Source organism: Vigna umbellata, chromosome 4 (assembly GCF_029865625.1).
Source record: "Vigna umbellata cultivar VRB3 chromosome 4, Vumbellata_1.0, whole genome shotgun sequence".
Lineage (NCBI taxonomy): Eukaryota > Viridiplantae > Streptophyta > Magnoliopsida > Fabales > Fabaceae > Vigna > Vigna umbellata.
The window spans coordinates 10,393,252-10,411,105 of NC_142168.1; the positions used below are offsets into that span (position 1 = coordinate 10,393,252).

The window sequence follows — 17,854 nt, forward strand, 5'->3', positions numbered from 1 at the left end:
AACAAAAGAGAAAACTAAAATCACATTATTGACCAAACAGTTAATTATGAGTCCGTAATCTTCATCAATGCCCTAATCACGGAATCTTGTCAGACTCATCGTCAACAAACAGAAAGAAAATGACATTTGAGGATGATGAATGAAACCCAATTTTCGTTTGGTTTCTATTTTCCTTTTTAGTTTTCTCTGTCGGGGAGCTTGGGCTTCTTAAAGCATACATGCATCAGCCATGCAACATGCAAACACGCACAACAATGACGTTATATATTTTAATGCACAAATTACTAATTATACTTTTGTTTAAAATCGTAAGTTTATAACTATAACTATTGATAAGTTTCAACAACTAATGATAACTATAATTATGCTCTTAATTTGTAATTAGCCTTATGTACGTCAATCACTTTTCCTTTATCATTTTCATTAAATGTTTATGACAGATTTATTAAATGGAACAATGGAGTTTATAAATAAGGTGAAAACAGTCAAAACTCGGTTTTAAACGGGGAAAAAGGTCGTTTTAGGAACATTATTTCTATTTCAGACCCAATTTTATTATTTGAAATAATATAAACTGTTTTATTACATTCATATTTTCTTTTTACTTATTATTAAGTTCATATGTAAGCATGGAATAAGATTCTTTTATATCAAATTTAAGTCTTTATTTGTTTAGATGGTAGATAAATAATTAAAAATATATAACTCTACGTATAGTTTTAAAATATTCAAATAGACGAGTTTACAAAATCATTATCTATGTATACAGATATTTAAAAATTGAAAGCATAACTTCCATTGTAAAAATATATACGTCGCATGTGTTAATTTTTTTTTATAATTAATTTTTACAATTTTATTATAGGTAATTTTTTTTTATTTGTAGATAAATTTTTTTATCATAGATAGTTATTCTAATTTTAAAGAATAATTAAATTTTAAAAAATAATTAAATTTAAAAAATAATCATTTAAAGGGTAAAATTGATTTAAAAAATATTACTTAAATGGTAAAATAAGAAATAAAATGAGGAAAATCCCTTTATATAATATTATAGATAAATCATCTTAAATTTATATAATATTATGGAAAATGAGCGACTTTTATGAACCTGCACCATTGCTTACCAATGTGCAAGCTTTGAAATACATAAAAATTACAGTATATATCCACGACATTAATGACACATTCTTTATCTTAATAAATGCCAAAAACAAAATCATGCCCCACTCTATTATCTCAATAAATTTTGAGAGATGATAATAAGTCAAAGTTAAGCAAATTTGAATATCACTTTTGTCACTTGTCTTTAATACAATTATTTAATCTCTCAAAAATTGAAAAAATAAATATTAATTACAGAAACCATGAATATCCAAGTAAATATATTTTATCTAACCTTATACACACACCTTAAATTAAGAGTGAAAGTTAAAATCCAAATTATAATTTACGAAATCTTGTTTTATAAGTATGATTTTCTCAATTCGAACTTGTATAGCAAAAAGACAGTTGAGTTTTTATGTAGAGGAAATTTGAATTTAATTTCTTTTTATTAAATATTGTAAAGAGATATGTTGAATATGTGGAGGAAGAGGTTCTATTCTATATGAGTTAGACAAACACCAATAACATCTGAGTTAACTATATAAGAGATCGACATCACTCTTTACCAAAAAATCTTAAGGCAACGAGTTAGTGGGGTTAATGGGTCTTTTATCTCTATATATTGTTCTACTTTCTCATTTTTATCCAATGTGGGACTTAGACTCACACTTAGATTTCCAACAAGATAATGAAAAGAAAAGAAAACATTCTTTGACTAGTATGATAGAAACAATAAAAGGAGAAATTGAAGGAAAACTCTGATATAAATATTTTGTTGTTGTAAGATTTGTTAAAATTATTTTATTCATTTAAAATAATAGAACACGTCTCTGTTGATTAAATTACGTGTATATTTTACTTGATATATATTTGTATTTTGAAATACTTGTCTACCATTATGTTTTGGATGTGTAAGGAACAACCCTTTCTTCCTCTGCAGCACTAGTCAAAATTGACAATGAATTAACCCAACATTTGTATTTTGAATGGACAGGCAAAATTGGGAGTCATGAAAGTAATTTCTGTTTTACAAAGGTGAAACCAAATCTTACATTTTCATGTCTCTCTTTTCTAGATATGCTTATGTGACAGTAATGTCTTCTTCATCTTCATAATTAAAAGGCAAAGGTACTGATTTGAATGCTCGGTAGTTGCCAACATTGTTCAAGTGTTCATTCTCCAACCTGTTCAGTGTTCACCTTAAAACCATCAATCTTATTAGCCAAGTATCAATAACTAATCTTAAATTCCTAACAATCTCTCCAGGGTTTTTTTGCTTTTCTAAGAAGAAGCTGAAAATTTTGACACAATGAACAAATCCATATAAGAGACTACTACACAACTTTCAACAGAAGATATAATATTAAGAAGTGAACTTTAAGTTTAACACACAACCAACTTGTAAGTTGAAGTTTGTATTCAATTATATATATATATATTCTAAACTGATCTTATTACTAGTCTATCAGGATTCATGCATAAATCCCATGTTTTGTCAGTGAAAATGAAATTGAATTAGGCATAAATCATGACCAAGATCAGAATGCATTTCCATACAAATTTACATTCTGCTACATTGCTAGTAATGCTATTGAATTAAACAGAACAGAGTATACCTGAAAAAGTTCCAAATACCACGGCGAAGGATCTCCAAGCATGCTACAAGAGCAGTCAAAGCTGTTCTATGCAGGAAAGGAGCTTCTCTAATGCCTAAAACAGATTGCATCCATGCAAGTCGCAACACAACATTCAACACCTGAAAAGTTATTCACATTTGCAGTGGTCAACCGTAACCGATACAACATTGAAGAGTACACATACTTGCAACTTAATAATAACTTACCATGGCAGCAAAATATACACTTTTGTTTGGTACAGAGAGTTTTTCTCTCAACCATGGATTTTTTGAATTTCTTCTAAGCAAACCCCAGTCTATGACAACATCCCAATATGTATTAACAATCGTCGCAATGCTTGAAGAAGTTGCAGCTAGAATTTGCCAAACCATTCCTCTATGGAACTCATTAGTAGTTCTCATCACAAGTGCTACTATTGTGGAGATGTACTTTAGCCCATTGAGACCATGCATTGTATTTCTTTCTTCAAGTAAGCGTCGAAAGCACTTCAAATAATAAGTATAATATTAGATTCACTACAATTACAAGACAATGAGTAAAAATGGAAACTTTCTAACACATTTCACACACCCCTCAATGTGATATGAGATTTAAAACAAACCTATAAACATGGAAGGGGAATATACCAGAAAAAAAAATCCTGGTAAAAATATCCTCCATGAGGGGAAGCTTTTGTATCACATTTTTTTGTACAAAGGTAATCAAATTACATATGTTTATAGTCCCTATTTTCACCAAGAATTAACATTTTGTAACTTTCTCAAAGTGAAAAATAAAGTTTATATATTTTTATCTGTGCAAATTAGTCTTTTTAAGGATGATATTGTTTGAGTTGACAACTTGGTATGCTATATTTGTTAGCAAGTTGACACTTCTAAGTACTAATTTGTATAGACATGAACTTCAAGAGACCAAAGCAACAGAACTTGTGACTTTAAGGATCAAATTTTATATTAACTAAAAAATGAAAGATGCTTTTTTAAGTGTATGAAGTTCATACCTGGAGACAGCGGATCCAGAATGGAATAATAGCTACAATTAAGTAAAATGCCTTATAGACATCACTTTGAAGACACTTGTTTGACCTGGTCTTGAAGTTTCCCCAGAAATAGTAGCAGACATAGAATTCCAAACTTCTATAGGCTTGCACCTGATGAGCCCAAAAAGAAAATAAGCTTTGTCTTAATAGAAAATCTATAATAAATTGAACACTTAATATTCTATTAGTGGACGATCAAAATATGATGAATCACAACAAAAAGATATTGTCGTTATTCTTTTAAGAATTTTAATTTGCTAGAAGGAGATTTGAGGTAAGTACAAATGCAAGTTTAAGCAGAAGTTCTGCAAAAATGAGATTATACATAATGAGTCAAAGTAGTGTGACAGGTTCTTTAATTAAGAACCTATATAAACCCCAGTTTTACACACGTCAAACACAATCGTATACAAAGAGCTTAACCTCCCCCTACAGGACCAAAGAGTTCCTGTCAACTAATAAGACTCCAAAACTAAAGTATATACAACTCATTTCCTCCTTTTATACAGACTACTAACAGAACCCAACCCCCTTTTCCTAACTGCCTTGGCAGTTAGGCTATGTGGCATTTCTTCTCCTCTTATATACAATTAGTTCCCTAACATTACTTCCCCCCCTCCAACAACCTTGTCCCCAAGGTTGAATTCCGGATACTGCTCCTGTATAGTCGCCACGTCTTCCCAGGTGGCGCCCTCTTGTCCCCCTTCTTGCCATTCTATCAACACCTGAGGTATTTCTTTTGACTCCAGCTGCCTTGTCCTTCTGTCCAAAATCCTTATCGGCCAAAACATGGGTCTGTCTGCTTGTAACTCAGCTGGAAGTTCCTTCTCAACCCTCTTCTCACCCATAGTCTTCTTTAGTTGGGAAACGTGAAATATTGGGTGTATTCTTGCTGCCTCGGGTAATTGTAAACGAAAAGCTACTTTCCCCACCTGCAGTAACACCTCGAAAGGTCCGTAATACCGTGCAGAGAGCTTCAGGTGCAACCTAGTTGGCATGGACGACTGTCTATGGGGTCTAATTTTTAAATAGACCCAATCTCCCACCTGAATATCTGCTTCTTTTCTTCTTCTATTCGCTTGAGTAATCATTGCCTCCTGAGCTTGCCTTAAATGTACCTTCAGCTGTTTTAAAGCCTCATCCCTTGTTAACAAATCTTATGCCACTGACTCCACCGACGTCTCTCCTGGAATAAAACGACTCAAAGCTGGTGGAGCTCGTCCGTAAACTATTTCAAAAGGAGAGCACCTTGCTGCACTTTGATAACTGGTATTATACCAGTATTCAGCCCATGAAAGCATCGTCTTCCAACTCCTAGGCTGTTCTGAGCAAAAACACCTCAAATACCCCTCCAAAATTCTGTTCACAACCTCTATTTGGCCATCTGTTTCGGGATGGTATGTCGTGCTCATGTTGAGCTGGGTACCCTGCATCTTGAAAAGCTCTTTCCAGAAAACGCTCAAAAATAGGGGATCTCTATCACTGACTATTGACGTAGGAATCCCGTGCAATTTAACTATTTCTTGGATGAAAACCTCTGCAACAGTGCGGGCTGAATAAGGGTGCTTCAGCGCTATGAAGTGACTGTATTTGCTCAACCTGTCTACTACTACCAAGATTGCGTCAAACCCGTGGGATTTGGGTAACTTCACAATAAAATCAAGACTTATCTCTTCCCAAATGGCCTGTGGAATCGGTAGTGGTTGCAAAAGGCCCTGGGGAGAAGCAGCTAAGTACTTATGCTGCTGACAAATCACACAGGCCGCCACAAACTCTGTTATCGTTTTCTTCATTCCTGGCCAGTATAGTGATTGGGCTATTTTTCTGTAAGTACGAAACACTCCAGAATGGCCGCCAGTGCTCATCGCGTGAAACTCTGCTAAGAGCTTGGGAATCCAACTCGATTTAGCTGACAAAACCAACCTTCCTTTGTAGTGAAGGCGGTCATTCTCCAACGTATAGGCTTCATGGCTGTTTGGGTCCCCCCTAATATCTTCCATTATCTTTCGAAGCGTGTCATCCTCTTCCACTTCTTTCAAAACCTCCTGAAAATTGTGCCAGTAGGGCCTGGAGATAGCTCGCAGCTCACCCTCCTCCATCCTACCTTCTCCTTTCCGTGATAAGGCGTCTGCGACCTTGTTCGAACTGCCTATCTTATAAACGATTTCAAAGTCATAACCCATCAACTTTGCTATCCAATTATGCTGGCTGTGCGTTGTTATCCTCTGTTCCAGCAAGTATTTGAGGTTGCGCTGATCGGTATGAACCACGAACCTCCTCTCTAAAAGATAGGGTCGCTAATGTTGGATGGCCATCACCAACGCCATCAACTCCTTCTCGTATATAGACTTATTTCTAGACCCCTCCGACAGCGCCTTGCTAAAGAAAGCAATGGGCTTCTTATTTTGCATCAACACAGCCCCCACTCCACTCCCTGAAGCATCACACTCCACGTGAAATTCTTGCGTAAAATCGGGCAACGCCAGAACCGGTGCAGATGTCATCACAGCCTTCAGAGTAGCCATGGCTGTCCTGGCTCGCTCCGACCATTCAAACTTCCCTTTTTTCAACAATTCCGTGAGGGGCTTTGCTAATTCCCCATATCTCTGCACGAATCTCCTATAGTACCCAGTTAAGCCCAAAAATCCCCTCAACGCTTTCAGATTTCTGGGTTCTTCCCACTCCAACACGGCCTTAATTTTATCTTGGTCCATCTCCACTCCTTTCTCCGATATCTGGTGTCCCAGGTATTGAATTCTCCGTTTCCCAAACTCACATTTTTTTTCATTTGCCACCCAGCTATTTTGTTTCAGTAGCTGCAATACCAGTTTTAAATGGTGAAGATGCTCTTCCCATGAGGGGCTGTACACCAAGATGTCATAAAAAAAAACAAGCACCCATTTCCTCAAGTAAGGCGCCATTAATCTGTTCATGGCACTTTGGAATGTCGCTGGTGCATTCATTAATCTAAAGGGCATCACCAAAAATTCAAACAAGCCCTGATGTGTTCGGAAAGCAGTCTTGTGGATATCTTCTTCACCCATGCGTATCTGATGATAACCCGCCTTCAAATCCAGCTTAGAGAAAAACCTTGCACCCTTGAGCTTATCCAATAGTTCCTCAATAACCGGGATCGGGAATTTATCTGGAACGGTGGCCTTATTCAAGGCCCTATAATCCACGCAGAATCCAACTTCCGTCCTTCTTCTTTACCAAAATCACGGGGCTGGAAAAAGGACTTTGGCTTGGCCTTATGATCCCTGCCCACAGCATATCAGAGACTTGTTTCTCAATCTCCTCTTTCATGAGATAAGGATACCTATAGGGTCTGACATTTATAGGATTTATGCCATCTTTGAGCACTATTCGGTGTTGTGCATCACGTGAAGGGGGTAACCCTTCTCTCTCCTGAAACACCCGGAAGTGGGCATGCATAACTGCTCTGATCTCCACCTGCTGCTCTTCGGTCAGTTCGCCCAACACGTCACCGCCTGTCCCCTGCTCCACTACGCACATTTCCCAAACCAGAAACCATGACTCAACGTCCATTATCTTTGCAAGTGCGTCTGGGTCTACCAGCTGTCTTGACAGCGCTGGATCACCTTTGATCAACACCTTCTCACCCGCCACGTCGTATTGCATGGACATATCTCTCCAATTAATAACCACTTCCCCCAATTTCGCCAACCAAGCAATGCCCAATATCAGATCAACTCCCCCCAGTTCAAACACATACATGTCTTCCTCCACCTCAACGTCTTCCAGCTTCAATCCCACCTTCTCGCAGCGTCCACTTGTCCACTTCTTACGACCGTCCCCCAAGCTCACGGCGTAGGTAGGTGTTTCAACCACCCGTAAACCCAGTTCCTCCACCACGCTTCGGCCAATGAAATTGTGGCTGGCCACACTGTCGATCAGGACTACCACTCTTCTCTCCCCTTCTCTCCCCTATCAACCCGGTCAACTTCATGGTCTTGGGAGGCGTCAGCCCCTCCGCCGAACAAGCCGACAGCTCCAGGGGTTTCGCTTCCAAGTTAGAGTTTTCCTCCAATTCCTCCTCCTCGTCCTCCGCTAGTAACAAGACCCTTAAGCTCTTCTCCGCACATCGATGACCCGGAGCGAATGGTCCGCCGCATCGGAAACACCTTCCTTCTTCCCGCCTCTTCAGAAACTCTGGATAAGGTAAGTTTCTGACCATTCTTCCCCTGTTGTCGCCTCCCGATGTGGTATTACCTCTCGCATGGGCGTTACTCGCCGTTGATGATCCCTCCCTTCTGGTCGTACCAACTCCCTCTGCCCCACCGGTCCGCGTCATGAAATTACGATCACCGTCGCTTCTAACGATCGTCGAAGCGGCTCGGTGCTCATGGAATTCACTTTCACCCCGTTCCAAACTCCACCACGTGCTCGATTCATGGCGTCTTCAACATCCCTCGCCACCCTTATCGTGATCATCAAATCTGGAGGATCTTGTATTCGTACTTGGCCTTTGATCTCTTCTCGTAACCCCGCTAGGAAGAATCCCAATATCAGCTCCTCCGATAGTCCCTGGGTCTGACCCAGAAGTGTCTCAAAGCTCCTAACATATTCCTCCACTGTCCCATCTTGCTTCAGCGTTGCCATTTGTTTGTACATGGTGCCCCTGAACCCACCTCCGAAGCGATTAATCAGCCCAGCTTTCAATCCCAACCACGAACGATTCTTGGTTTTTTCCCTCCAATATTTGAACCAATAACTCACGCTCCCTTCCATGCTAATGTAGGCGAGTTCAACCTTATCCTCCTCAGCCACCCTCTGGATGTCAAAGAACCTTTCCGCTCTGTTAATCCAACTATGCGGCTCCACCCCTTCAAACGATGGCAATTCCACCCTTTTTCGCCAATTTTGTGGTATTCCCCCATAGTCGCGTCTTTCGGGGTTATCATTCACAGAGTTGCTACTCTCTTCCGTGCCACCCCCTGATTATTCTGACCTCCACCCATCAACCTCATCATTTGCTGTAGGTCGCGTCTGATCGCAGCCGTCTCCTCCTTAATTCCCTCCACCGTAATCTCAAGATTATCTAATCTTCCCTCCGTTTGGCTATTCATCGCTGATCCTGCCGCCTTCTTGATCCGGCAGGTCGGACCAAATGATAGGTTCTTTAATCAAGAACCTATAGAAACCCCAGTTTTACACACCTCAAACACCCAACTCAGCACTGTATAACCTCCTTGTATTACCAAACAATCAAGAATACAAGATACAATCGTATACAGAGAGATTAACCTCCCCCTACAGGACCAAAGAGTTCCTGTCAACTAATAAGACTCCAAAACTAAAGTATATACAACTCATTTCCCCCTTTTATACAGACTACTAACAGAAACTAACAGAACCCAACCCCCTTTTCCTAACTGCCTTGGCAGTTAGGCTATGTGGCGTTTCTTCTCCTCTTATATACAATTAGTTCCCTAACATAGTGACCAGTGATAAGATTTAGTATGAGGTACACTCATAAACCTGGCTGGTAAGCTGGTCTGCCAAGAAATTTTCTGGGAGATTGACCTGAAAGCATAAATAATCAATATTACTTAGTAAAATTTTGAGCATAACAGCAAAAAGTGCTTTCTTGGAATTCTCTTTCTTTACCTTGTAAAGGGGAGCACAAATGCAATGAAATGCACACCGAATAAGGAAGAAGCGACTGGATTTATATATGATGTTGAAGGGACAAAATGTAATGAGAAGCAGAACCTGTAATACAACAAGAAATATTGAAATCCAAAGCACATAGACAATAAGATAACTAAGTTCAACAATGTTTTTATTTAACTTACAATGACGAGGCCTAAAGGGACTAATTCTGTAAATGCTGAGAAACTTTTTGTTCTCTGATCCATTTCCATATCCAAGTTTGAGAGGACTGCAGCCAATGAGAGAACTGCAAGGCCAGAGCTAACAAGAAAGACTTCTCTATATCCCAATTCTGTTCCTTCCTTGAAGCCAAATATAAAGGAGTAGTTGATTTTATAACGCCTCCAGAAGTATACATTTGCAGAGTACATGATCATATGCAAGACTAGGTATCCAAAGAGGCTGCAAAAAACTTGTGTTCATTAATTATCTTTCTCAACATCATTCTGCCAAAAGGGGTATACAAGGTACTGGAATACCAATAAGAGCTTGAAATCATTAGCAGACTACCAGACATTCTCAGAAATATACATACAGAAAACTATGGAACTGCATAATTCAAATTCAAATGAACATTAGCAACTTACCTATAAAGAGGAAATATGTTGTCCATATATTTAGTACGTCCCTCGCTATATAGAATATTTCTTGCATGTATGAGTACAATAAGAGCCACTATGAGAGCAATTGAGCAGCCAGTAAATAACCCTGACATGTAATACAGTGTCAGTGAGAATATTTTTCAATGTTCACCATAATACCACAATGTACCTCAAGATTTGCAGCAATAATTTAAAATGAACCACTTCTTGGTGCCCTTACCCAATAAGAATGTGATTCTATGCCGCTCCTTCTTAGTAGTTGGTCTCAATGTGTTCATTCCTTTCCTGTGATTCCCATTTGCGAAGTGCTTAACGAAGGCATGTTCAACCCTTTCCATGAGCCTATTAACCTGCAGAAAGGAGGATTTTGGCTTTGACAGACAACTTTAGATTAATGGAAAGAATACAAAAGAATATGGTTTTAGGATAGAACCTCATCTGAGCTGCCTACATATGAAGTGTCCACCATCTTTAAGTAATCCTTTGATGCATTCCTTGAACTGACCTGCAATTGTTTTAGTCAGATAATGCCAAACATAAAACAATACAGCCAATGATCCTCACTCAAACAATGCAACCAATGACCTTATCATATTTCTTCATGATTTTTGAGAATGCCAACAAGTTTAAGAAACTGCATACCAGTCAAGCATGAAGATTAGCATTGTAAGACATGATCAGGCTCTCTTCAGTCTTCACTACTAAGTAAATAAAGGAAGGGGAAAATTTTGTTACCTATAGCTTTTTAGAAGTCGAAGCTTATGATAGAATTCCTTTAAGGCTGTGCTGATTTGTTCCTCCGCTTTCGTGAGCTCTTTCCTGCTAAATGATTGGTCAGGTTTTGAACACGAGAGAAGCCCTTTTATGGTTGATATTGGAGAATCTAGTGTGGTCATGTTGATCTTAACACGATCAAGGATCTCCACTGAAGCTGGTCTAAAGCCTTCATCAGAACTGGTTTGTTTCTCGTAGTTTCCAGTTCCATTTTCCAAATGACTTTCATTGGTCAACTCAATTTCATGAATCACATCCATGCGCACACGTGAGTGACCTTAAAAATGATATTAGACCGGTTAGATTGTGACTCCTCAACATTAAAATTATGCTCATTGTATATATCAAAACAACATCTTAATCACTATCATATTTCTTCATCTACTGTTGTGGAGAAACGAATAAAAAACAAATAACGTGTTCTGATTTACCAGGTCTGGCATTATATATATGATCGTTCATGGAAATTGAAGTTGAGCTCGCATTGCTAGCAACATTTCCGAACCCCACCTTATCGACCTTTATTCTCAAAGCAATCAAAGCATTCATCTGCTTACTTAACTCCTCTGCCTCCTCAACCATCTCATTCACCATTTTCTTGTAGAAGTTATTGACCTTGTTAAACTCACGATCAAGTTTCTTGAAAAAAACAAGATCTTGCTCTGCCCCTTCTTCAGAAGGCTTGAGGAACATGGTCTGGTACAACCCTTCTGAACCTTCACCCTCCTCAGCACGAACAAGTATAACTTCATCCTCACTCTTCCTAGGGGACCCTCTCTGTCCACCAGTTAGACCACTAAAGGCTCTATAAAGGGTTAACCTTCTCTTCAGTGATCCTTTTGGGGTTGATGCCATTGCTGCTGACTCGTTTAACTCCCTAAACCTTGATATATGTTTCAGAGTGGCTTTCAGGGAGTTGTAATCCATGTATGCTTCTTCCCATTCCGCCACCATTTGTGAGACAAATTCTTTCCCAAACTTCATCCTTTTTCCCGAGGAACTTCCCGTTCTTCCCAAATCAACAAAAAGTAAAGAAGCTCAGAGAAACATCACTTTGAGCTGCAATGAACATAATTGGATAAAAATACAACCTTTATTCTTTCCTTTTAATAGGTCCCACGGCTTCAGAAATTAAACAAAAAGGCGAAAGTTGGTAAGAAATATAATAGAGAGACACCCATCGATAACGCTAAAATTAATTAGTGTATTCAAATCTTAAATATATAATTATTTGGAAGTAGAATTTCATCATTAAAAAAGTCTATTTGATTTTTTTGTCGTTGTTATATCACTTATCTACTTAAATATATTTTTTTCAATATCGTGATTCGTGAATACCGCATACTTCCAAATTTCTTAACTAATTCAGTCATTCCATTTCAAATCAAGAACAAATATTTGGTTTGTCTGAATGAATGTATATAGGTGTCAATGTGAACAAGAAAGAATCTGAATGCTATGTCCTACAATCACGGCGTGTACAATTTGAATACATTAATTAATACGTCAAGGCAGATGAAAATTTGTTGATATCACTTCAGAAACTGAAGAAGAAAATTGACTTCGAATCCATCTATCTATTCACATTTTCTGAAATTTTCTGTTATTCCTTTGATGTTTGATTCATCTTTAAATTTACGATGTGCCCATAATGATTTTTTTTTTTTACAGAATGCAATGTAAAATATAACTTGTTTGGATTTTTGTGTTAGTTGTGAGACAAACCATGTTGTGATTGTTCACTAAGGAACAAAGTTTTGGCTGTTCACAACCTAAAGAGGAAAGGGTTGTTTGTTCTAAAACTGGAGCAACGACGCGTTTACTTTACAGAAGGGTCTGATAAAGACGTGTCCACTAATTGTGAAAACGTGTTCGCATCAACGTGATTATTCAAACGTGCTTCTGAAACTTTAATACTAAATCTATTTAATTCTAAAACTACTCCTTGTAATGTTAACACTACTGTTAGTTAATGTAGAACATATCAATCAATCGGACGTAGTTTCAACAGTATAAAGGATCTTGGAAGTAATGATTCATTACAAAATATTCGAAAGTCACATCATGGACATTTATACAGCAATATAAATTAAAAAAAATTATCGGACACATTTGTATTGATTAATTAAGATTATATAAAAAATGGTTTACAAAGTATATTTTAAAAATAAAATACATAAAAAAATTATAAATATGTTGATAAACAAGTAAATTTTTAGAAAAGATACACAAAGGTAATATTTCTATAAATTATATTTTTTGCTTATTTAAGTACGACACGATTATGTTAGTTAATTAAGGTTTTAAAAATTTTAAAATTTTATATCCATCTTTAGAACAAATATATGTGTGTATTTAATGTAGTATTTAATGTTATTAATAAATATCTAATCAAATAAATGAATATTTTCTTTGCTTATGGAGAAGGTGATAAAAAAATGTATTTATTGTTATTAATAAATATATAATCAAATAAATAAATATTTTCTTTGTTTATGTAGAAGCTGATAAAAAAATGTTTTATCCTATAATATTCTATTTTTGTTATTTAATTAAATTTTTATAAAAGATATTTTTAAAAGTAAATATGAAATTATATATTAGTTTAATATAAAAATTAGCATATAAATAAATTAAACTTTAAACTAAATATTGTATGAGGTTAAAAAATAATGTTTTATAATTGACCGTGTATTTAAAACGATAAGACTCGATTATTTTAATAATAAAAATTTAAAGTATAAATAAAATTTTTATAAATGAATTTTATTATTTAAAAGTACACATTTTTTTTCTAGAACCTTTTCTTAAAACTTTTTTTTTTCTCTTTAAGATTTTTTATTGTCCGTTCATCTTTTTAGATATTAGAAACCATAGGATTTATCCTTGTGGTGAGTTCATTAAGATCAATCGATAAGTTTCTTTAATAAGATAAGTTGGTTTTTGTCCCTTCTTGGTCTATTTGATATTTCTCACCATGTGAACCTTTTTGACTTGCATGTAGTGTTTGAATTCTCTTTGCTAGTATATGTTGATATCCTAATGATGTGTCCTAATCGTGTTTGTGTTGTTCATATGGATAATTTGAGTTTCTTGTGCATATAAGGGTGTCTTAAGGGGTCATCAAGCTATTTGATTGCCTTTCAAGGAAGTTAGTTGCTTTAATGTGTATGAGTTTGACAAATCTGATGTTTTTGCATATTGATGAAATTTGTTTAGTGTGTATGTCTGAATGAAATTGTATAGTTTGAGGTTTGAAATGAATTTGAATGTTGTTTGGATTTGTGTGATTTTTAATTTATGTTCAATTTGGTCATTTTTAATGACGTCATCTAAATCATTAATGATAGAGTGTACACATGAGCAATGAATGAATGACGTGTTCCATTTTTTGTGACGTGGCCTGCCACGTCATCTCACCTTCTTCCCAACACACCAAAAATCCTTAGGTAGCCATCATGGTCTCCTACACGTTGTTGCGCCAACACCAACCATGACAAATTGGAGTGTCTGTTCAACCATCTCTTCAAGACACAGTAGCCACGACACCACCACTATCACCATCTTCGTTCACGTGAAACCTACAGAAAAACCAGACCCAGATCATGCTACCATCGTCACCATCTTTGTTCACGTGAAACCTCTAAAAAAACCATACCCAAATGGTGCCACCATCATGACCATCTTCGTTCACGTGAAACCTACAGTAAAACCAAACCTAAATCATGTCACCAACGTTACCATCTTGCGAAACCTATAGCTAAACCAGACCCAAATTACGCCACCATGTTCGTTCACCACGCACATCGCCAACTATAAATCCTAACAAATAAAACCAAAAAGATGAAAACAAAAATATGTATGGACTTAATTCCTTTGAATCAAAAGAGAGACTTGAAAAACCACAAGCACAAACCATGATCCCACAATTACAAAAGCCCTAATTTTGGGAGTGATTTTGGGGTTTGCAATTGGGAAATATGGATTCTAAACCTTTCATTCAAACTTGAAAAACACGGTGTTACAGTGCCAAACGACTTGATTTCACGTTGCAATTTTAGCTTCAAGTTATTACCATAGCATTTTCCATAATCTTTCATCTTGGCTTTCGTTTAAAGTAGAAATCTTTTATTGAGAAAAATCAAGGGGTCTTTGGTGTGGTGATTCGGTTGGGGTGGCCTAGGAAAGGGGGACTCAGGAACAAGAGAGGGGTATGAAGGAGATGATAAGGAAGCGGAGGCAACAAAGATACGATTATGGAGGAACGAAGTTGGTCTAGTGGTGGCTCCAATGGTGGTTGCATCATGGTGGTGAAGGAACAAAGTAGCATTGCATGACCACGTAAACAACTCTGCAGGACGACCATGTAAACAACAATCCAACAGCTCATTCAAACATGACTTACGTGTATGCTTTGTTGTTAACAATTTAGATGACATTATAAAAAATTGTCAAATTGAATATAAATTATGAAAATCAGAACCACATTAAACACTCAGAAAAAAAAAGTCACATTGAACAAAATTGACAAAAATAAAAATCAAAAGTCATATTAAACTTAAAAAAATACATCACTGTTAGTTGGTTGTTCTTCTACACCTATATTTTTACTTCCTGCACCTCCCATCATTTTCAAGATATAAATTATTTTTTAAATGAAAATTATGTTTGTTTTATAGTTAAGCTTCAAAACTCTTTATTCTCTATTATTTCAAGGTACTTGGTTGTTCGGTTGATTGTTGTCAATATTGCAGTTTGTATGTAAATCATCTACTGCGATTTTGTGACATTCATTTGTCTAATAGATATATTTATTAACCATTATGCGGTGATTTTGAAAGTTTATTTATTAAACTTTTAACTTTGTTGCCATTAGAGATACGAGGTGCAATGCACAATTTTAACCTCATTTTTTCTTTAATTTTGGATTCTATTAGAAGAGTAATATGATATTGTACTTTTATAACATGATTTTGGATTATATTAAAATTTAAATTTTAAGATAAATATTTTTAATTCATTTTTAAATTATTTATATTTTAATTAGAATTAGAATTTAGTGTGAATGAATATTTATTTATTGTTTAAAATGAAAAAAGAAACAAATTTTTAAATAAATTAAAAATAATAAGTGAATCAAGTTAAATTAATTCATTAAATGAATCGATAATAAATGAGGCCGGACCGGGAGGCTAACTCGTTTTGCTTATGAGAAATTTATTTCAAACTTTGGACTTTTATCAATTAATGTTTCTTCTAAAGGCTAAAGTAATCTGGAGGAGGCAAATACTGTTTGGTTGACCTTATAAAGTGTAATTAAATATAATTAAAGCAAGATAACTTTTTTTACATTCTATATAACAGATCATACATATACATTATGAGTATTAGAAGAACTCAATATTCCTTTCTTATGCCACCACACACTCACACACACATATACACAAATATAGATATATACACATATACATATATATATATATATATATATATATATATATATACTAATTAATTCCCAGGTCAAGAAACATATCGGTCCAAGTTTCACATTCTGTAAGAAAGTGAGAAGCAATTGAACTAAGGTCTTCATCCCACTGTTCAAACACTCCATCTTTTTCTGCAAAGAAGCATGTCTTGTTGTTAACTGTAATATTCTTTCCCTTCTCATCTAACAAAGTTTCAAATCGATTCTCAGACCCAGATAAAGAACTTGTACCTTCTTCAAATACACCAACTTTTGAACTATTTATAAATTTCTCTTGCAGCAACTTGGGACAACAAGTCTTTGATAAAGCTAGAGGCACAGGCTTTACAACTTGATGACATTTCAGTGTTGATTCTGTCTCATCCTTCTGTTTTACGTTGTTTTGTTTGTTTTGAGAGTGTGATTTACGTCGTGTGTAGGTGTTCCAGTAATTCTTCACGTCGTTTGAAGTTCTTCCTGGAAGTCTTCCTGCAATCAGGGACCACCTGCATTATTAACAAACACTTTCTGTATTGATACGTACTCTATCATTTAAAATACATAATTCCTACGTAACTCTACAGGCTGCCATATATAGCAATCTAATTAAATAACAACGGACACAACCTTTATGCTGTCATTGTCAAATTAATGTGTAAAAACAATAGTGCTACCAACATAATTTTTATTACATTCTTTTAACATACATTTCATATAGTTCGATTGAAATTTATTAAATTCTCATAAATAATTATTAAATAGGTGTGTTTAGAACAGTGTGTTTCAGAATATCTTGGTATATCTTAAAAATCTTCTTTGAATATCTGAATAACTCCTTTACAGCATCATATACAAAATTTACTTTTTCAACACAATCTCAAAAAGAAACTTGCTTTCTGAATAAACGATTTATGCATATATTTCACATATCAAATATATGTCATTTTTCTAACAAACCTGTTTCCCAAAAGTTTATGCAATTTGATCATCAAATCAACCTCATCTTCACTAAAATCTCCTCGCTTGATATTTGGTTTCAAATAGTTTAGCCATCTCAATCGACAACTCTTCCTGCATCTCTTCAACCCTAAACACAGCAACATTTGATTCATGAAATCAAAAATGTTAATTTGCAACTTTTACGAGGATGTCTCAGTTATATATAATTAGATCATTGTCAGCCATAAGCAATGAACAAAAAGATAAAATAAAGAAATAAATACAAGTGCACCTGCTCTCTGAGGAACAAGGTGCCATTGTCCTTCCCCGTAAACATGAACACATGCTTTGAGAAGTTCATCTTCAAATTTACTCCACTCCTTTTCTCACACCTGATAATTCTTCCATGGCTAGCACTATAAACCAAAATTAATTATAACTCGGCTTAGTTTCCCTATATAATTTGTTCAGTTCAATATATTTCAATTCCTTCACCTATTTAAAGTACGCACCACTAGATAAGATATTTATTGAGACACACGTATCTAACAATTTATGGCTATTGTGGCGAAAACGTACACTAGCCTAGTCTCAAAACCACCAAACCCCACACCCA

The 17,854-nt window shown here is 35.8% G+C and overlaps 1 protein-coding gene and 1 pseudogene across 2 annotated transcripts; both read right to left on the bottom strand.

The window, feature by feature from the left end:
* Positions 1–2,028: 2,028 nt before the first annotated feature.
* On the bottom strand, positions 2,029–12,005 carry LOC124840654 (phosphate transporter PHO1 homolog 9-like). The gene is made up of 13 exons (XM_047316740.2): positions 11,267–12,005; positions 10,797–11,112; positions 10,647–10,695; positions 10,495–10,566; positions 10,282–10,411; positions 10,047–10,167; positions 9,603–9,861; positions 9,415–9,519; positions 9,286–9,330; positions 3,745–3,894; positions 2,951–3,229; positions 2,724–2,863; positions 2,029–2,291 (listed from the first exon to the last, which is right to left on the bottom strand). The coding sequence occupies exons 1-13, from the start codon at positions 11,817–11,819 to the stop codon at positions 2,189–2,191; spliced, it is 2,322 nt and encodes a 773-aa protein (XP_047172696.2). The 5' UTR covers positions 11,820–12,005; the 3' UTR covers positions 2,029–2,188.
* A 4,283-nt stretch (positions 12,006–16,288) lies between these two features.
* Positions 16,289–17,646, bottom strand: LOC124840655 (transcription factor MYB90-like; annotated as a pseudogene). Its single transcript, XR_015785947.1, has 3 exons — positions 17,531–17,646; positions 17,257–17,386; positions 16,289–16,805 (listed from the first exon to the last, which is right to left on the bottom strand). The product of XR_015785947.1 is annotated as a transcription factor MYB90-like (transcript).
* Between the last annotated feature and the right edge of the window lie 208 nt (positions 17,647–17,854).

Coding starts and splice junctions, on each gene's coding strand:
- LOC124840654 (XM_047316740.2), bottom strand. CDS start 11,819: ATGAAGTTTGGGAAAGAATTTGTCTCACAAATGGTGGCGGAATGGGAA. Junction 10,567..10,646: donor TCATGAAGAAATATGATAAG/GTCATTGGTTGC, acceptor AAACAATTGCAG/GTCAGTTCAAGGAATGCATC. Junction 2,864..2,950: donor GTGTATATTTTGCTGCCATG/GTAAGTTATTAT, acceptor ATAACTTTTCAG/GTGTTGAATGTTGTGTTGCG.